This window comes from Amblyraja radiata, chromosome 2 (genome assembly GCF_010909765.2).
Source record: "Amblyraja radiata isolate CabotCenter1 chromosome 2, sAmbRad1.1.pri, whole genome shotgun sequence".
NCBI lineage: Eukaryota > Metazoa > Chordata > Chondrichthyes > Rajiformes > Rajidae > Amblyraja > Amblyraja radiata.
The window spans coordinates 59,758,205-59,779,980 of record NC_045957.1 but is presented as its reverse complement, the minus strand read 5'-3'; the positions used below and the strand labels follow the sequence as shown (position 1 = coordinate 59,779,980).

The 21,776-nt window shown below is 42.0% G+C and overlaps 1 protein-coding gene across 3 annotated transcripts in view; it reads left to right on the top strand.

The window, feature by feature from the left end:
* Window positions 1–672: 672 nt before the first annotated feature.
* Window positions 673–21,776, top strand: part of wipf3 (WAS/WASL interacting protein family member 3) — a 46,750-nt gene continuing 25,646 nt past the window's right edge. Inside the window, exons 1-2 of one of the 3 annotated variants that reach the window (XM_033047353.1) lie at window positions 675–847; window positions 16,845–16,924. In XM_033047353.1, coding sequence (XP_032903244.1) covers window positions 16,853–16,924 — 72 coding nt within the window. In that variant the 5' untranslated portion in view covers window positions 675–847; window positions 16,845–16,852. Of the gene's footprint in view, window positions 848–16,844; window positions 16,925–21,776 lie in introns of all 3 variants that reach the window. The other 2 variants (XM_033047352.1, XM_033047359.1) reach the window with 2 other exon arrangements.

Below are 21,776 nucleotides of genomic sequence, written 5' to 3'. Positions count from 1 at the left end.
CCCCAGCAATTTGGTGTACCTTCCACCTATCACTCATCAGCTTTGTCCCATCCCTCCTCTCTTCCAGTTTTCCTGCCCTCACCCTCCAACACAATCAGTCTGAACAAGAGTCCCGACTTATAATGTCACCTATCCATGTTCCCCAGAGAAGCTGCATGACCTGCTGAGTTACTGTTACTACAGCACTTTGTGTCTTTTTTGGAATACTAGCATCTGCAGTGCATTGTCCCAACCTGTAAATCACCATCTTCCACCTTTGGATGAGTCTACAGGTTTGTCAGCCTCACCAAACACCTGAGAACCCACACAGCAGGAATGGAAACAGGAAGGATCCCGAGGTCTTGACCCAAAACGTCACCCATTCCTTATCTCCAGAGATACTACCTGTCCCGCTGAGTTACTCCAGTTTTTTGTGTGTCTATCTTCGGTATAAACCAGCATCCGCAGTTCCTTCTTACACATCACCTATCCATGTTCTCCAGCGATGCTGCCGGACCTGCTGAGTTACTCCAGCGCTTGGTGTGTGTTTTTTTGTGTGGAAACAAATCATCCTGGATCCTGCGACTGTATCTCAGGTGTAGCAATTGAGAGCTGAGAGAAGGTGGCGCTACATTATGGGCAAACCTCCTCTGCATGAGTGGCGGCGGCAGCGGCAGCGGCTCTGGTCTCCACCCACGGGTGATTGACAGTTGCGGCTGCACTGGGGGAAACTAGAAGAAGTTTGTTCGGCTTCTAAGCGACAAGAAACTTAACGTTTTAAACCGCTTGGCTCTATTTCCACCTGGCAGCAGGAACACGTTTAATAACCGTAAATGTGACAGGCGGAGTAACAGACTTCTCTTACTCGGTGGGTGTACTTATGTTTCTCTACTTGCACATAAGTTTATTAATTGTTAATGCAAGCAGTTTTTTTTATTGGTGTTTATTTTCTTGTTGCAGCAGGTGCTGCGGTTGATTAATTTGCGGGCTTTAAGCAAGTCCGCTGGGGTAATGAGTCGTTTCTCGATTACGTACTCTTGAAAAGTTGGGAGGGTATTCTTAAGTTAGCATAAGTGGCAGAATATCTCGTGAATTTGGGCTGGAAGTACCGAGTCAGGCAGCCCCTCTTCCCGAGACATCAGCTGCCCTCAATAACCCGGCATTGCTGTTTATCATTTTCTGTGGCTGAACTTTTGGATTTCCTTGGGTGTGTTGAGAGAAATATCTCAGAAAACGTTTTTATCGCAGTATATTTCTTTCTGAATTAACAGTGTATTTTGTGCATATTTATTATATTTAATTTTAACTAAATACCCCCTCGAACATCATTTTCTCAGGTCAAGTAATGCTTCACTGGTAGTAAGGTAGCAGTTGTGAAACAAGCACTTATGTTGCAATTATATGAAGTGATGGGGAAATAACCACATTTGATTTTGTTGCGAATAATGGGGTCTAACATTCTGCGGTCGTTCCATCTGTCCCAGTAACTTTATGCCCTTTTTCAAAGTTTCAGTGACTTTTTCTCGGTTACGATGGACCTGGGAGAGGTCTACCACTCTGAAGTAGCTGGATCTTCTGGCTTTGCCAACTTAAGGATCTAGTAGATGGGCATATGCAATGTTATTATTCCATTAACTCGGCATGCCAGTTAAATATGTTTATGAACAGCTTGTTCTCTATACCATATATGAACTTGATGTGATAGCCTCGATATCTGTGATACTGGCTCAAATAATCATTTGTAATGAACCAAAACAACATTAATTTATTTATGAAAGAATAAGTAGGAGTAAAAAACACGAATTATGAAGTTATTATAGAAATTAGCTTCCCGTATAATCAATAATACCCATCAACCAAAAATTATTTAAAATATATTAAACTTTCCCTAGCTGGGTTATGCATTCCTTCAAATAAGTGTTGTCACATAAGGACACAATTTATAAGAAAATTATTACATTTGCTTTGCAAAAACAGTTTACTTAAAATGTGTCCAAATGATCAGTTCTGTCTAAGCGGCCTTGAACATGAGTTTGTTACAACAGCTGCAAGTGAAAGATTCACAGAAGTGATTGCAAATGCCAACATTCCATAGTCTGCAGTATGGACAACATTCTGAGTGTGGTTCAGTGAAAAAACTATGCTGAATTGCCCGTGTAGCCTGCTGCCAGAGATTCATGTTTCCCTTCCACACAATATCAATATCAAAATTGATTTGGGGTAAACAGTCAGAAAAGACTATTACAGGAGCATAGCAGCTAGATTGTCTGCTAAAAGTCCTAGTGCTTCCCACGGTGTTGTGCTTCACAATTAAAATATACTAAGAACAAATACTCTAGTTTTAGCAAAGATGAAAACTTCTCAATATTTCTTCATGGTGACTTCCCTGAAAATAAATGTTGATTGTATTAAAAAGTTCATTTGCAAAGTGCAAGTAACAAAGAATCTTAAACAATCTGCATCCAAAAGGGGAATATTAATACTTCCTGTATATTTTTGAATATATTATGAGTTTTCAGAAACAATTTTTCATAAATGTAGCTTTTTTTAAAACACTGCTGTTTATTTATGGAACTTCCAGCAGCAATTAAAACCACTACAAAATGTTAAGGATGCTCTCTTTGAAGGGATTTCTAAATTTTCAATGGACTTCAATCATACACCAGTTAAGGATAGGTATTGGCCACAGTAAAATGCGATACATTGAAATATCTTGCTAGGTGGAGTCAGAGGTAGACCATTTGGCCCTTCAAGGCACATCCATCATTCTATGGGACCATGATAGATCAGTGACCTAACTCCAGTCATACCTTACCCAATACTTCAAAAAAAAGACGTGAATCACAGATTTAGAATTATTATTTTCTGCTCATAGAGTTGCCATATGTTGAATAATGAACTATTTCCCAGCTATGCATCAGAAAAAATCTGAAATTTAAGACAACCACCTACTCTGTGACTTTCCAACCTTATTTTTGGTCTATGTGTCCTGCTGGTTCCCCTTATTACTGAAGTGTTGTTCAATTTTTTAAATGCCAAAAATACAGCCTGACTTTGTGCAAAGTCTTATAACTTAAAGCTTGGTCAAGTGCAGATGTATCATTTCATTCATTGTCACTGGGGTCAAGGAAAGAGCGTTCACGTCGCGGCCCTGTTTCCACCAATCTTTCCACCACCACGCACAAGAAGCACAAGAAGCGACAAGACAGACACCATTGTATGCAGATGCCGAGAGGTGTGTTCAGCTCTGGCTGAACAACTTCTAATCCTGTGTGTGGACTCGATAAGAAGAAGAAGATTCATTGTCACTGAAACTGCAGTGGTTAAATAAAGGTTTCAGTGTTCAGGATAGGACCAGTATTCACAACACTGCAGTTCTGTATAGGAAGGGACTGCAGATGCAGGTTTAAACTGAGGATAGACACAAAAAAGCTGGAGTAACTCAGCAGGACCCTTAGAAGAGTCTTGACCCAAAACGTCACCCATTCCTTCTCCCCAGAGATGCTGCCTGTCCTAGAGTTACTCCAGCCTTTTGTGTCTAGTGTAGTTCTGTAGCTGAGTTTGCTGCATACTGCTGCATATGTAACTTTACACTTCACATGGACCCAGCCTATGCTTTGCAGTTACCTTCCCAAGCATGTAAACCACTGCATCTGCACATCTCCAAAGGACTGAGGTCTCGCATCACAGGTGACTTAAACTCGGATTGTGCTTATGCACCACCCTGATATTCACTGTTTGTGACCAGAGACATTTAAAAACAGTTCAAAAATATTTAAATAATTAAACCATATTCATTTACTTAGCTAATTAACTGACATTGACTGGGTGGGATTGTAGATAGTGAAGATGTTGTCAAAAATTGCAGCAGGATCTTAATCAGTTGGGCAAGTGGGCCGAGGAATGGTTAATGTAATTTAATACAGAGAAATGTGAGGTGTTGCATTTTGGAAGCACGGACATGGGCAGAACCTACATAGTGAATGGTAGGGCTCTGGTGGGTGTTGTAGAGCAGAGAGGTCTAGCGGTACAGGTACATCGTTTGTTGAAAGTGGCATCACTGGTAGATAGGTCACCTGCAGCCTAAAAGGCTTTTGGCACATCAGCTTCATCAGTTGGAACATTGTGTATAGAAGTTGGGAGGTTATGTTGCAGTTATATAAGACATTATTGAGACCGCATTTAGAGTATGGTGTTCAGTTATGGGCACCAAGTTATAGTAAATATGTTACTAAGCTGGAAAGAGTGCAGAGAAGATTTACAAGGATGTTGCCAGGGCTTTCGTGCCAGAGCTGTGGGGAGAGGTTGAACTGGCTAGGACTCTATTCCCTGGAGCGCAGGAGGATGAGGGGTGATCTTATAGAGGTGTAGAAGATCATGAGAGGAATAGATTGGATAGGTGCACAGAGCCTCTTGCCCCGAGTAGGGGAATCAAGAACCAGAGGACATAAGTTTAAAGTGAGGGGGGGGGGAAGATTTAATAGGAAACTGAGGGGCTAACCTTGTCACACAAAGGGTGGTTGGTGCATGGAACAAGCTGCCAGAGGAGGTAGTTGAGGCAGGTACTATCACAATGTTTAAGAAACATTTAGACAGGTAAAGAGGGATATGGGCCATTGCTGATAGGTGGGACTAGTTTAATTGGGACATGTTGGACGGTTTGGGCAAGTTGGGCTGAAGGACCTGTTTCTATGCTATCCGACTCTATGACTCAATTAGTTAAACATTAATATTAATAAAGATAGCCTATTTTTGATGCTGGCTGCAGTGTGTCTGATCCGTCAGGTCATTATAGCTCATCTCTGGATCCTGGTGAGTTTACCAACCGATCTGCAGATAACTCGTGATTCTGAATGGAACCACCAGCAAGTTGTTGACACAATCCTGGTCTTTTAGGATAGTGCCTAATGCTGCCATATGTTCCATCAATTACATTTTTTGATGGGAACAAACTTTTGGCATTGGTTTATTGTTATCATGAGTACCAAGACACCGTGAAAAATTGTGTTATTAACCCATTTAATCATTTGGAACTACTTGGATATGAGAATCCTTTCTGAGCATTACATCCTTCCTTGGGTATGGGAGTGAACACTTCTCACAATACTCCAAATGCAGTCTGTCCAGTGCCTTATCAAGCCTCAGCAATACATTTGTGTTTTTATTATCTAGTCCTCAAAATAAATGCAAAATAAACAAAAAATTGCATTTGCCTTCCTGACTACCAATTTGACTTGCAAATTGACTTTTTGGGAATCCTGCACCAGGACTGCCAAATCCATTTGCACTTCCAATTTCTGACTGCGCTCCCCATTTAGAAAATAGTCTACGCCTTTATTCCTACAACCAAAATACATGATTCCACATTTTGCTACACTATACTCCATCTGCCCACTGCCAAACTGTCCAAGTCCTTCTGCAGAGTCACAACTTCCTCTACACTACCTGCCCTTCAACTATCTTTGTATCACCCACAAACTTGGCCACAAAGCATTCATTTCCCTCATCTAAATCATTGATATACAACAACATGTAGCGGCCCCAGCACCAATTCCTGTGGAACATCGCTAGTCACTGACAGCCAACCAGATAAAGCACCCTTTAGTGCCATGCTTTGCCTTCTGCCATCCAGCCAATCTGCTATCCAGGCTAGTATTATCCCTCTGAAACCATGGGCTTTCAACTTCTTTAGCAGCCTCAACTGTGGCACCTTATCAAAGGCCTTCGGAAAATCCAGGTAAACAATATCCATTGACTCTCTGTTCAAAAGGGAACTGCAGATGCTGGAATATCGAAGGTACACAAAATTGCTGGGGAAACTCAGCGGGTGCAGCAGCATCTATGGAGCGAAGGAAATAGGCGACGTTTCGGGCCGAAACCCTTCTTCAGCCCACCCCCTGTCAGTCTGAGGAAGGGTTTCGGCCCGAAACGTCGCATATTTCCTTCGCTCCATAGATGCTGCTGCACCCGCTGAGTTTCCCCAGCAATTTTGTGTACCTTCCATTGACTCTCTGTTGGCTATCCTGCTCTTTACTGCCTCAAATAATTCCAACAGGTTCACGAGGCAAGATCTCCCCTTCACAAAACCATGATTTTATCATGTGCTTCTAAGTACTCAGAAACCTCATCCTTTATAATGGACTCTAAAAGCTAACTAATCACTGGTCAGGCTAAACAGTTTCCACTCTTTTTGAACAGCGGAGTAATATTTGCAATTTTCAAATTGTCTGGAACCATCTCTGACTAATGATTCATGAAAGATCATGCCTCCACAATCTTTTGATCTGCACCCCTGCCTCCATTTTTACCTATCACACACTTACCTGAGACTTCTAGTGAACCTTGGTGATCAGAATGAAACCTTTCAGGTTTTACAACTGAAAAATTAGCAAGCGGGAAGGTGGGTTGACTAATGGTCCATATTTCCATTCTCTTTGTGTTAAGGTCTGTCGCTGAACCCCCTTCAAATCTGATCTAGCCTGTACATCATTTGGAGCCGAGTCGGGTCTCCGCTGCCGCTGCTGCTGCTGCCGCCGCCACAGCTCCAGGGCCGAGTCGGATCTCCGCTGCCGCTGCCGAGTCGGATCTCCGCTGCCGCTGCTGCTGCCACAGCACCGAGGCCGCCAGCTCCACCATTAGGCCTCGGCGCAGACGGGGACAGGGAATACGACAGAAAAAAAGTCGCATCCCCCGAAGGAAGAGACCAAAACATGTTTCTCCCACCCCACCCACACACATACACAACTTAATAAAACAAAATTAACTAAAACATGACAAAGGAACAAAAAGAAAGAAAAAAAACAGACGGACTGCAGGTGGGCTGCAGCTGTTAAGCCAGTGTAATCTTTCACTATACCATTCCTAGTTGTATACACTGTATTTTACGGATTGCCACTAATTTTTGGTTAATAAAACAACAGATGTTGCAATATTATATTGACATGACATGAATTAAGCAATTTTGAAAGTAGAACTTTTTCAAATGCCAGAACTAATTGCACTGTTAAAATCTAGAATATCACTCTGGTTTGGATCACTCAAGATAGATATCAAATTGACTATGACTGTTTAAAAATAATTCCTAATGATGACAAGATATTTAAGTTGGATAAATTACAAGACTGTTGTACAAATGCCCTAGGGCACTTCTGCGATTAAAATGCCTTTTATATTTCTGGTAAGTCATATATTGCGAGGTGGCATCGAAGGTCACTGACATCAATCCTAAAATCTGTTGGCAAACTTAAATAAACAAACAACTAAAGGGCCTGTCCCACTTGGGCGTCATTTGCGTGCGCTCAAATGGCGCGCCGACGGCATATGGGCGGCGCATGGTTACAGACGTTGACGCACGGTGATGCATAATAAATTAACATAGGCAATGTCCGTGCGTCACTGTGCATAACCATGCATCACCACACGCTAAACGTACGCCGTCAGTACAACAGCGTGCGCAAGGGATACGTCACTCAAGTGGCACGCGAGGTGGCATTCCAAAATCCTGGGGTGTCACGCGTCACTGCATATGCCACCACGCCTCACCATGCGCCAATCAATTTTTAGGATGTCGCGTAAACTGCCCGCAAATGTCGCCCAAGTGGGACAGGCCCTTAAGCCAAAAGAGTTAATCCTAACGAACAGTGAATTACAATTCAAAGATCCAATTTGGAGATTTTTTTTATTGTTTAATAGGCAAAGTACACTACATTTGTTCTACTATGGCATATGCAGGGTTTGCATTACAGTCCAAACGCACATTGTGCACTAATATTTAATGGCAAAAGTCAGTTTATAAAAGTGTATCAGAATCCTAGGTTTTTGAAATGTCACACAATACAAAAAAAGCTGTAGACTTCAATTTGGACATACAGAGCGGAAACAAGCTCTTAGGTCCACCATGTCCACGCCGACCTACGATCACCCCATACATTAGCACTATGCTACACTCTAGGGAATATTTACAATTTTATTTAAGCCAATTAACCTACAAACCTGTACATCTTTGGAATGTGGGAGGAAATGGAGCACCCGGAGACAACCCACGCAGTCACAAGGAGAATGCATAAACTCCGTACAGACAACACCGCGTTGTAAAGCAACAACTCTATCGCTGCACCACTGTGCCGCCCTTTTAATGTTAAAAGTAAGATGAATTATTGAGGTCACATTAAAAAAAATTGCATTAACTTTAGGATGGATTATTTTAAAGATAATACCAAAGCCAAGGACAGTATTGGTGCTTCCATTAATGGTGGGAAAATGTGTGCTAAATATTCTCTGGGACAAAATCACTTTGAGGCAGAGATTAATCGAGGATAGTCAGCATGTCTTTGTTTAGGGGAGGTTCTTCTGACTGGTTTGATTGACATTTTCAAGGAAGAACTAAATATATTAATAAAGTTCATATAGTAGACATGAACGTCAGTAAGGACTTGTGCAAGGGCCCACATTGAAAACTGGTCCGAAGATTTGCGGTGAATACAATGAAAGAGAATTTGGCAAATTTCATCCAACATTAATTTGATGATGGGCAGAAGATGATGCTTGCGGCTTGCTTTTACAATTGGAAGTTTGTGATCAGTGGAGCACTGCAAGAATCATTGCTGGGATACTAAATCAAGCTGGTTGTGAATATAGGATTTACAATTATTGGGTTTGGACATGAGACGAGAACTGGTGGTATCAATACTAAGATTCTTGAATGCATATTGATTTTCATGAATTCATAAGATAAACTAAGAAATGGCAGATCCTGAAAAATATGAGATATATAGGATATATAAAAAGGTGGCATGGGACAACTATATAAAACATTTATTGGAGTACTGAGTGTAGCTCTGATCATCAGGTTATTGGAAGGATGTGATTGCATTTGAGGGATTGCAGAGTGAATAAAAGGGCCAGGATATTGTCAGGGATAAAATGTTTCACCTATGAGGAGAGACTTGGGAGACACAGGGCTTGAGGAAGATATTTTTTTAAACCACCCTGATGCTGCATGAAGACTGGAATGCACGGCCTGAGAAAGTGGTAGGGACAGGTCCTCTCTCAACACTTTATAATAGAGGTGAGCACTTGAAATACTATATAATAGAATATACTATATAATAGAATTGTAAAATTGGATTAGTATGAATAAACGCTTAATGGCTGGCCCAGATAGCCATTAAATGTGTCGAAGATCTACTGATCAAACAGTCCACCAAGGGGAGGGGAGGGGGGTGGTCATTCATACTAATCCAAAATGAGCAAATTAATAATATTAATATATTAATAAGGGGGGTAGTTAGCATGTGTGCGGGGGGGGGGGGGGGGGGGTAGATAGTGTGTGTGTGGGGGTGGTTAATGTGTGTGATGCTGCATGCCGCCCCAGCCCCCCCCCCCCCTCACCACACGTTGGGGGTAACAGACCCAACGGATCTGCACTTGGTCGAGTGTACATTAAAATTAGTACATTGTATCTAAATTAGGAATGACCTGTCTAAAATTGAAGGTAGACAAAAATGCTGGAGAAACTCAGCGGGTGAGGGAGCATCTATGGAGAGAAGGAATAGGCGACATTTTTGGTCATGACCTTTCTTCAGACTGATGTCGGGGAAGGGGGGCGGGAAACAGAAAAGGAAGACACAGAGACAATAGGCTTGTGGGACAGCTGGGAATGGGGAGAGGAAGAAGGGAGAAAGCAAGGACTATCTGAAATTTGAGAAGTCAGTGTTCATACTGCTGAGGTGTAACTACCAATGCAAAATATGAGATTCCTCCAATTTCCACAGGGCCTCATTCTGGCAATGGTGGAGGCCCAGGACAGAAAGGTCGGATTCGAAATGGGAGGGGGTGTTGACGTGCTGAGCCACCGGGAGATCAGGTTGGTTAGTGCGAACTGAGCGGAGGTGTTGGGCGAAGTGATCGCCAAGCCTGCCCTTGGTCTCGCCGATGTAGAGAAGTTGTTCAGAGTTGCCCAACCCAGTCTAAATTTGAAGATAGGCACAAAATGCTGGAATAACCTAGTGGGACAGGCAGTATCTCTGGAGAGAAGTAATGGCTGACGTTTCGGATCGAGACATTTCTTTGGGTCTGAAGTAGGGCTTCGACTTGAAACATCAGCCATTTCTTCTCTCTTGCGATGCTTCCTGTCCTGCTGAGTTACTCCAGCATTTTGTTTCTATCTTCGGTGTAAACCAGCATCTGCAGTTCCTTCCTATACAGTTTTACACATTTTAAAAGCTATAGAACTGAATTCTGTATTTTTGTAAAAGATTGCGAATCATAACAAACAGCTAATAATACATCTCACATATGATGAAAAGCTCAGTTGTGTTTTCATACGTGTGTTACACATAACCAAAACCCGTTATGGTATAACCAAAAAGGTGCAATCAGACATTATGGAAAGCACATTCGGTTCCTTTCCTTCCAGATTTGCACATAATTGTGGCATACACTATTGGTTGGTTCTGAATGGCTTAAAGAGTGTTTAAAGGATCGTTGTTCACTTGGATGTTTGTCGAGGAGTTAGTAGGAGGTAAGATTGGATTTGGGTGCACTGACTTGTTGCGAATGTATGCTTTCCGATGGTTTACGGATGCGGAATGCACACATGATGCTTCGGGGGTCCACCAGCAGCTTCTGGCAATCAACAAAGGTTATTGTTCCCAAACATTTAAGCCTGGATTTTGTGCATGAATTCTTGCAGTGGATCCTGGAGGCATTATCCCCTGCCTTGTGATCTGGGATACTGAATGATAGCGGAGTTTATGAATATCAATTCAATCCGAGCAAATTAAAATTGTAATTAAAAATATTGAAATATACTACGCTCTTAACTGTTGAGGAGAAAAGTTGCAAGTATTGCTGAAATCCACTTCCATAGATTAATTATTCCGATGTTCTTCTGGCAAGCCACATTACTATCACTGTCTTAAACTTGAAGTTTTACAAAACTTTCTAGCCCTTGATATTCCATTCAGATTTTGCTTGCTGTTCTGCATTGACTACTTGTTCAGTATCATCCTAATTTTAAATAATTCTCTTTGTTTATAAATTCCTTCAGAGCTTTGCTCCAGACATGCCCGTATCTTCCTCTAGCCTAGCAATGCTTCATATTCCATGTGCTACTCTAATTCTGGCCTCTTGCACATCCACGATACTTTAAAATTTAAGTTACCATTGGTGGCTACATCCAAACCTGTGAAGCGCCATACTTGAAATATTCCACCTCTGTCTGTTCCTCTTATTAAGATTGTCTATTTAACCAGACTTTTTTGTCCTAACGTTGCTTTCAATTGCTTGATGGCAGGTTTATGAGTTTGTTTTGAAAGGTCTGTGCCAATGGCGGGTATGCTTTGAGTTACATCTTATTTATTATTAACAGGAAATCTTGAGTGACTTGAGATGTTAGCTATAAGGAGAGATTGGACAACCTTGGATTGTTTTTTCTGGAGCATTAGAGGCTGAAAGGAAACATGATATGTTTTTTTTAAATTACGAGAGACATAGATAGGGTAGACCGTTAGAGCTTTTATCTCCAGGGTGAAAAGTCAAAGACTAGAGGGTACATCATTAAGGTCAGAGGGTTATAGGAGATCTGTGGGGCAAGTGGTCCCCCCCCCCCCCTCCATCCCCCACAGAGAGTGATATGTCCCTGGAACACACTGCCAGGGGTGATAGTGGAAACAGATATGACAGTGGTGTTTAAGAGGCTTGCAAATATGTTGTAGATATGCAAGGATTGGACATTTGTGGATCAAGTGGGCAGAAGGGATTCGAGTAATTGGACGGTATATTAAACAGACATTGTGGCTGAAGAAGGGTTTCGGCCCGAAACGTTGCCTATTTCCTTTGCTCCATAGATGCTGCTGCACCCGCTGAGTTTCTCCAGCATTTTTGTGTACCTTGTGGCTGAAGGGCCTGTTCACTGCTGTACTATTCTATGCAATATCTCTTGCTGATAGGTGTGAAATATCTTGGGGCGATTTAAGCATAATATGTCAGTACAATGCTCTACATGTTCTAGATATTTGTTGGATCAATGTAAGCACCTCTTACCATTCTACTGCTTTCAATAGATGGGTTGTCATTTGATGGAGAGAATTGTCTGACTGGTGTATGGCCCATTGGCCATTCATTCTTTAATTCCCAAGTGATGATCACCGGACAGTAGCAAACAAGCCAGTGTTGGATATTTCCTGTGCATGAAACCTAATTTACCATAATATACTTGGCCCCTTATTATTTAAATTGTGTAATGATAGTAACTGCAAAATTAGAACCACTAATACCTTGTCAACATTCCATTGTTCTCACTGATTCCTTTTAATTTGGATTGGCATTGGGCAACCTCTTCCAGTGGAAGGCTCACCACCCCCTCGCTGCTGCTCTCTCTCCTGCTCTTCGCATGTCTATGCTCCGACCTGTTTTCTACGTACGATCCCTGATGCATCTGCAGTCCCTTGTTTCTTCCAATAGAAATCTCAGATGAGCATTTGAAATTCCCTCCCCTGAAGGGCATCGGTGAACCAAATGCTTTTACAACAACCTGGTAGTTTTTGTTTTCACCATAACTAAGTCTAATCATTAACTGAATTTAAATTCCACAGTTGCCATAGCTTGTTAGTCCAGCAACTTGGCCTCTGTTCTTTAGCGTTTAGGTAGGCAGATATACAAAACAATAGGTGCTTTCTTCCTCCAATTTTGATATTTTGGTCATGGCTGTTCGGAAATGGACTGCCTATCAAAAAATATATGCTTGGCAAAAAAAGTGGATGGTGGCAACTCCATTTGAAAGCTTTCCAGAGAGACAACAGCAGTATCTGTAGCATGCAATTATTATTTTTTCAACTAGTTTTTTGTGTTATGAGAATATAAAGCAGCAATTTAAGAATTAAGGTAATGCATCACTTAAATCAACAGTCATCTATTGGTGGAAATATTCAAATATCACTGTGTCACAGCAGCTGTTTATCAGCTGTGCCAACTGCAGTTGGTGTTTGTGTAAAATGACACACGGAACAGCAGGCCATTTCACACTTCCAGCCAAACAAGTTCTTTACCCTCTCAATTCCTCAGGAAATTATTTTCACTGACTTTCCCCCTCCATTTTCTCACAACTGCTATGGATTGCAATAACGACGCATTAAGCAACATTCACCATGCAAAGCCTCCATCTGCACTTTTGATTGGAGGGAGTCCTAAAGTTTTGAGTTGCAAAATGACTACATACCAAGTCTATGTGTCATCTGAACACATTAGAGTACTTGTACAAATGATTTTGCATATGCCTTAATGGTTTAATCACTTAAGTGAATATATTTACGTGGTTACACAAAAATGCTGGAGAAACTCAGCGGGTGCAGCAGCATCTATGGAGCGAAGGAAATAGGTGACGTTTCGGGCCGAAACCCTTCTTCAGTGATGGGGGGTGGGGGGGAGAAGGAAGGAAAAAGGGAGGAGGAGAAGCCTGAGGGCGGGGAGATGGGAGGAGACAGCTCAAGGGTTAAGGAAGGGGAGGAGACAGCAAGGGCTAGCAAAATTGGGAGAATTCAATGTTCATGCAAGCTACCCAGGCGGAATATGAGGTGCTGTTCCTCCAATTTCCGGTGTTGCTCACTCTGGCAATGGAGGCGACCCAGGACAGAGAGGTCGGATTGGGAATGGGAGGGGGAGTTGAAGTGCTGAGCCACCGGGAGTTCAGGTAGGTTATTACGGACTGAGCGGAGGTGTTCGGCGAAATGATCGCCCAACCACCGCTTAGTGAGACTAGTGAGACTGGTGAGACTAAGCGGAGGTTGGGCGATCGTTTCGCCGAACACCTCCGCTCAGTCCACAATAACCTACCTGAACTCCCGGTGGCTCAGCACTTCAACTCCCCCTCCCATTCCCAATCCGACCTCTCTGCCCTGGGTCTCCTCCATTGCCAGAGTGAGCAACACCGGAAATTGGAGGAACAGCACCTCATATTCCGCCTGGGTAGCTGGCGTCCGGATGGCATGAGCATTGAATTCTCCCAATTTTGCTAGCCCTTGCTGTCTCCTCCCCTTCCTTAACCCTCGTGCTGTCTCCTCCCATCCCCCCGCCCTCGGGCTCCTCCTCCTCCCTTTTTCCTTCCTTCTTCCCCCCCACCCCCCATCACTGAAGAAGGGTTTCGGCCCGAAACGTCACCTATTTCTTTCGCTCCATAGATGCTGCTGCACCCGCTGAGTTTCTCCAGCATTTTTGTGTACCTTCGATCTTCCAACATCTGCAGTTCATTCTTGAACATATTTACGTGGTTCTTCATGTCTCATTTCAAAGATCCAGCAGATTACCAATTAGTAGAAGAAATTGTGAAGAAGGAATGGAGGAAAGATGGTAATTGCCAGCCTCACCCCATGTGCTAGCACATCCCCTCTACGTGACTCTCTCTGCTGGTAATTGACAGACATAACAGATGAGAGGCAGCAAAGGGTGGAGGAAAAATGCTGAGCAATTATTTTTTAGGGTGTTGGAAGCAACTCTGGAGAAAAGTTGGGGAAAATGCATAAATTAGTGGCTTTGAGTCTGTAGTGACTTTTAGCTGAAAAGTAGGGCAAACAAAGCAATTCATATTTTTTACTGCTGCTGCATCTACAACTACCAGGAGATACAAGAGCTATGCCAGCTGATATTTGGACAGGGCCATAAATGCTGAATTTCATTTAAAATCCTTTTGTTGTGTGTTGCCATTAACCCACTTATTTTAAATGAGTGTAGACAAAATGCTGGAGCAACTCAGGCAGCATCTCAGGAGAGAAGGAATGGGAGATATTTCGGGTCGAGACCCTTCTTCAGACTGATGTCAGGGGGTGGGCGGGACAGAGATAGAATTTAGTTGGAGACAGTAAGAATGGTGGGAGAACTGGGAAGGGGAGGGGATGGAGAGAGAGGGAAAGCAAGGAAAGTCAATGTTCATACCGCTGGGGTGTAAACTACCCAAGCAAATTATGAGGTGCTGTTCCTCCAATTTGCACTGGGCCTCACTCTGACAATGGAGGAGGCCCAGGCCAGAAAGGTCAGATTGGGAACGGGAGGGGGAGTTAAAGTGCTGAGCAACCGGGAGATCAGGTAGGTTAAGGCGGACTAAGCGGAGGTGTTCAGCGAAACATTCGCCGAGGCTGCGCTTGGTTTCACCGATATGCAGGAGTTGACACCTGGAACAGTGGATACAGTAGATAAGGTTGGAGGAGGTGCAAGTGAACCTCTGCCTTGCCTGAAAAGACTGTTGGGGTCCTTGGATGGAGTTGAGGTGGGAGGTAAAGCAACAGGTGTTGCATCTCCTGCGGTTGCAGGTGAAAGTACCTGGGGAGGGGTGGTTTGGGGTGGGAAGGGACGAGTTGACCGGGGAGTTGTGGAGGGAATGGTCTCTACGGAAAGCAGAAAGGGGTGGAGATGGGAAGATGTGGCCAGTAGTGGGATCCCGTTGGAGGTGGCAAAACTGTTGGAGGATTATATGCTGTATGCGACGGCTGATGGGGTGGGAGGTGAGGACAAGGGCGAATGGGTGTAGGGGGAGCAAGAGTGGAGCTGTGGGGTATCGAGGAGACTCTAGTGAGAACCTCATCTATAATGGAAGAGGGGAACCCTGTTCCCTAACAAATGAGCACATCTCCGATGACCTGGTATCGAAAACCTCATCTTGGGCGCAGTTGCGGCATGGACGGAGGAATTGGGAGTAGGGGATAGAGTCTTTACACAAAGCAGTGTGGGAAGAAGTGTAATCTAGATAGCTATGGGAGTCAGTAGATTTGTAATAGATGTCAGTCATTAGTCTGTCTCCTGTGATGGAGATGGTGAGATCTAGAAACGATCGGGAGATGTCGGAGATGGTCCAAGTGAATTTGAGTGCAGGATGGAAATTAGTCGTAAAGTTAATGAAGTCAGTGAGTTCTGCGTGGGTGCAGGAGGTAGCACCGATTCAGTCGCAAATGTAGTGGAGGTAGAGTTTGTGGATAGGGCAAGTGTACTCCTGGAACAGTGATTGTTCAACCTACCCTACAAAGAGGCAGGCATAGCTGGGGCCCATGCGAGTGCCCATAGCTACGACTTGGATTTGGAGGAAGTGGGAGGAGTCGAAGAAGAAGTTGTTAAGGGTAAGGACCAGCTCTGCTACGCGGAGGAGAGTATTAGTAGACGGACTAACCAGTAATGCTCCTATTAAAGTGACAGAAAAATTATCACTAAGTTTTAACATGTTAGGCTGGTGTAATGACAAATAAAAGGCAATTAAATGTTTGTGCTTTCAGAAGGAAGCCTCATTCTACCTTGCATTCTAATGGTCAGATAATCATGAACTTGGGCTTCCAGAGAAGGAACAGGGTTCATGGGCAGGATTTGCATTGAATCATCATCACTGTCATTAATATTTTGGTTTTAAGATGAGTTCTAATATGTCTAATTGCAGAACTTGTGTCAACAATATAACTTCTGGTGATTTTTAAATCATTGTCAATTGAAGGAAACAGAGGCGGGGGTTAACATTAATCAATGTTGCAGCTATTTGACCTACAGTACAGTCTGTCTGAAAAGAATGGATGCATTTAAAATAATAAATCCTTGGTGTGTAAAAGTAGAACATGAATACATTGCAGTAAAACATGATTCCCATCATAAAATAACACTGAAGGGGCTGGAGAAATATGAATAATTTTCAGATGCCGTAAGGAAGGCTAGTAAATCGGTATTCCTTGTATTGTACTAACAATTTGTATTCAAGATGCTTTGGGAGCTTAGTTCCAGGCTAAGTATGAATAATATGTAAGGTAGTAGTAAAACAAAATTGAAACTGGATTGAGACCTACAGGATCAGACAATAAACTAAACAGCCGTAAAGTAAAGGCTCCATTTCTTTTCAGGCAAAGGTATGCCGGTACCACCTCCGCCGCCACCTCCTCCTCCTCCACCTGGCACTCCTCCACTGCCGTCTTCCTTTGCTGTAAGTCAGAAATATCTTAGTTGCAATATGACAATTAACTTTTAAAGGTTTGAATTTTGATTGTTATTTAGATGTGTCATCAGCAAGAATATAAAACGGTATACTGTATGTAAAGTTATGCCGTTAATTGTGGTTCACACTTCATTTTCCAAACAAGTAATTTTTATTGGTTATAACCAAGCTAAGATGATGGTTATTGACAGTGCCTGCGTGTCAGCACATTCTTTCCCAAAGTTTCACATTAGCTGCAATTTTTTTTACCCATTATTAAATATTCATTATATTTTACTAATTGTGATGTTGGCACAGAAAATCTTGGATTCACCCTGCTACTATAATAAAAGTAGAAAGGGTCCTCTACTGATTGGATTGTTCTCAGTCAGAAATATCATGGATGTTTTTAATAAATCAAATGAGAGTTCAATGCATGTACCTGTTATAGGGTTAGAAGAGCAGTCTTGGGAATGGATGAACCGTGATCTGATGGAGTTCTAAGTGAAACTGCTTAAAACTTCCAAAATTACTTAAGACCTTTTCAGTCACTGTTTAAAAAAACAGCCTTTGAATTTGTATAGTTTTGATCAAACAAGTGAGTATTTTGAACAACTGATAATTAATATCATCTTGAACAAAGAATCAATTCTTAATTAAGCCTGGAAATTGTTGAATTAGGCACTCATTCAAGTAATTAACTTCACTGTATAAAGCTCTTTCCATTTATTTTCAAAGTATTGATTCAGTAATTCTAGTTGGTGAATTCATTAATGATTTATGGTATTCCCAGTAATTTGAGTTTAAATTTGCAGAATGCAGATATTCCTTAAATTGTAACATTTTTCTTGTTTTAATCTGTTTGCCCCTATGATATTACGTATAAATGATTATTTCAGTATTTAGATTAAAATATGCCTACAAAGGAAAAAAGAGCAATTGGTGACGAACACTATGTATACTGTAATCTGTGGCAAATACGGACTGCTGGAAGAATCCAGCGGGCCAGACATTATCATTGAGGCAGTGGGACAGTCAGACATTGCATCAGGACTGAAAGTGTAAAGAGGAAATAGCCTGTATTGGGGGTGTGATACAGGCCCTGGCAGGCGATAGATGGAACCAGATGAGGTTCTCTGATGGAACTCTGAGACTAAATGAGGGGGGGGGGGGGGGGGGGGGGGGGGGGGGATAGATTTCAGAGATGACATCTGATTACTTGGTTTTGAGTCCAGCATCTGCAGCCTATTTTGTTGTCTTTTATCATTCATCGGCCACTCTCTCTTCCACCTTCCTATTGCCCCACTTGGCTCCATCTGATCTTTCTTTCTTCATCTGCCTCTACCAATCATCCACCAGCTGCTGGCCCTGTGTTATACAGCCACCTTTTCTGCACTTTATTTAGTATGCATGCCCTGAAACACCACGTGGAGGTTTAGGTTTATTATGAAAAGCTTTTGTTTGAATACAATCAAACATCGGTACAACAGACAGAGCAAAGAGAAAAACACCAGTGTACAGAATAAGGTTCTCATCTTTGTAGCGTAATAGCTCCAGGAGAAAAGTCCAATGACCACAGTGTAGGAATGTTACAAAACGTACCTTCAGCGGCGCTGCAGTTCTGCCACTGCCCGTGTGTGCGACTTTGGCGCCTTTGAGAGGGGGGCGGGTTTAAAATGCGATTTTTCTGCAGCCTATTCAAATCGATCTCTGTCAGGCTGTTTAGTTGCTAAGGGAAAATCGCTTTGACTGCCGTTTTATTAAGTTTATTAAAATTAGCGCTGGATAATTTAATTGTTGGAGTAAAATTAAAATCATCTTCAAATGCCGTCAATGCCGACTACGGGACGGATCTCACATAGGGGACAAGGCAAGGTATGCCGTTTATTTTTTCATATAAACTTGCTTCTTAGGATGCCTTTAATCAAAATTTCACGTTGTGAAAATGTCATTATGTAAATATACGAACCGGCAGTATTTTTCCTGCCGATATGGGGTTTAAATTCACTGCAACCGCAACGTTCCAAACCAGCGCGTTCCACAAAATCCCACTTGCAAGATGATTTAAATGCCCATTAATTTACAGGAATTAAACACTAAATTCCTTCCATTTGGCCTATAAATTCATGACAATGAGATTTTAAAATCATGTTATATTGTGAATTCTTGTGTAAATGTTATTTGGACACTTAGGCTTTTAAAAAATGTTAACCTTTTCTTAAGAAATGGATAGATGTTTAGATCTAGTAATTAAATTTTGTAATTAGCTACAATTGGGCAACTAACTAATTATATGCTTTAATTTCAGGTCATCCAAGTAAGATTGTTTCATATTTGTTTCAGAATGCTTCAATCTATAATAACTGAAAATTTCATTCAGTTCTCTTAAATTTTAAGAATGTTATGGGCTTTTGACTGTCCTTGATCACAGCTTTTGTGTTAAGTCAATGGAAAAGCAATAGGGAACAAGATGCTAATTTCTAATTGGCCATAACTTTTTTAATACTGAAGATATGAAAGTGAATTAGGTGTCAAATTAAACTTATTTTTATGCTTTATCTGATGGGATAAATTGCAGACTTGATTTTTAAAATCTCAAAATTTTGTAACATTGCTACACAGTGAGGTAGATCGAAAATGTCTGCAGTCTTGGGCAGAGCTGTTCCCTAACCAAGCTATGATGCTTTCTATGGTGTATCTGGAGAGGTTAATAAGTCTTGTTGGAGACATGTTCAATTTTCTCAGCCTCCTGAGGAAGTAAATGCATTGGTGTGTTTGTTCTGGCTGAAGCTTCAATGTAGTTAGTCCAGAAATATTATTAGTAATATTTACATGAAGAAACTTGAGGCTCTCAACTAATTCCTCATCCAGATTGATGCATACTGAGGCTTGTACTCGTCCATGTGTCCTGAATTTGATAACTAACTTCTTTGTCTTGCTGTCATTGAGGAAGAGGTTGTTGTCCATCTTATAGAAACATAGAAATTAGGTATAGGAGTAGGCCATTCGGCCCTTCGAGCCTGCACCGCCATTCAATATGATCATGGCTGATCATCCAACTCAGTATCCCGTACCTGCCTTCTCTCCATACCCTCTGATCCCCTTAGCCACAAGGGCCACATCTAACTCCCTCTTAAATATAGCCAATGAACTGGCCTCGACTACCCTCTGTGGCAGGGAGTTCCAGAGATTCACCACTCTCTGTGTGAAAAAAGTTCTTCTCATCTCGGTTTTAAAGGATTTCCCCCTTATCCTTAAGCTTGAGGTCTGGCCCACCAAAGTAGCATCCTCTGCAAACTGGTAGATGAAATTAGAGCAGATTTTGGCCAAACAGATGTGAGTTTATAAGGCTGTTTATAGAGTTTATAGATGCATTGAGCTAAGAACTCACTCTAAAGGGGCACTGATGTTCAGAATTATTGTGGAGGAAGGGTTGTCTCATATCCTCACTGATTATAGTCTATGGACCAAGAGGTTGAGGATCCAATGGCAAAGACAGGTGCTGACTCCTAGATCCAAGAGTTTAGAAACTAGTTTGGATGAGATTATGATGTCATAGGCAGGTAGTCAATAAATAGGAGTCTGAAGTAGTTGTTCTTGTTATCTAGGTTTACCAGAGATGGGTTTAGGGCCAGTGAGATGGCTTCTACTGTGGACTTGTTGTGATGTTAAGCAAATTCCAAAGGTTCAAAGCACTGGGCGGCTGGAGACAGTTAATGTGCGCAATCAGCAGTCTCTCGAAGCACTTCATGATAGTGGATGTTAGAGCCATGTTACCGTGCTTTTCTTTGTCAATGAGTTGTCTTTATGCAGATGGGGACCTCAGAATTAAGCAGTGAGTGGTTAAAGATGTCCGTGAATAACTCTGCCAGCTAGTCTTAGGACACAGATGGGGTTTTTATGCAGGCCAGTTGCTTTCCACAGATTCACTCCAAGGATGACCGATCTTACATCTGCCCCAGTTACCGATGGTACAGGCGCACCCCAGGCTGATGGGGTGGGTGATGTCTTTTTACCAAGCTTTTGTTCATAGCAAGTGTGAAATGCATTGAGCTCATCAGGGAGGAACATGTTGCCAACAATATTTCACTTAGTATCCCATTATAGCATGCAAGTGTTGCCACAATTGGTAGCTGTCCATGTTGTTGCCTCAGGACACTAGCTTGACACAGAATTCCCTCATTGCATCTTTGATAGCTTTGCAAAGGTTATAGATAATTTTTTTGTACTACAAGTACTATCTTTGTAGATATATATCCTAATCTAGTCTGTGTTTACATCAGATTATTATCAATGATTGTGCTTGTGAAACTGTGTTGGAGTGATGCTGTTTTCTATCACAAGTTCTCCACAAGGACTCCAATGCTGAAGTGCTGGCATCCAAAGATAGCAACTGGCGAGTGGAAGTTCAGGACTTTTGCCTTTGTTCCAGTCCTGAGCCCCTGTGCAGTTCTGTAAATAAAGTTTGAATTCTTCACTCATGGATGTTGGATGACATATAAATAGGTCAATATTTCAAAGTTTGAGGAATTGAACGTTTTGGGGAATTGGCAGAGAAGAGCAGTGGAGGTTCTTATTAGATCACCATGATTGTTGAATGGTGGTATAGGCTCGAGGACCTGATGGCCTGCTCCTATGTTCTTGTGTTCTGAACACCAGCAGTTCAACTGGACCTGCAGCTTTTAATTGGAAGATCTGTGTCATTGCAATTTATCACAAATTGTACTGTTTTTCCCATAACAAATGCAAATAAGACTGCAAATAAAAACATAATTTCTGCAAAGTGTTTTATATAATGTTATTGCGTACCTTTTGCATTTAGAAATTCAACAAATTCAGACCGTCAAGTTTTAACTTGAGT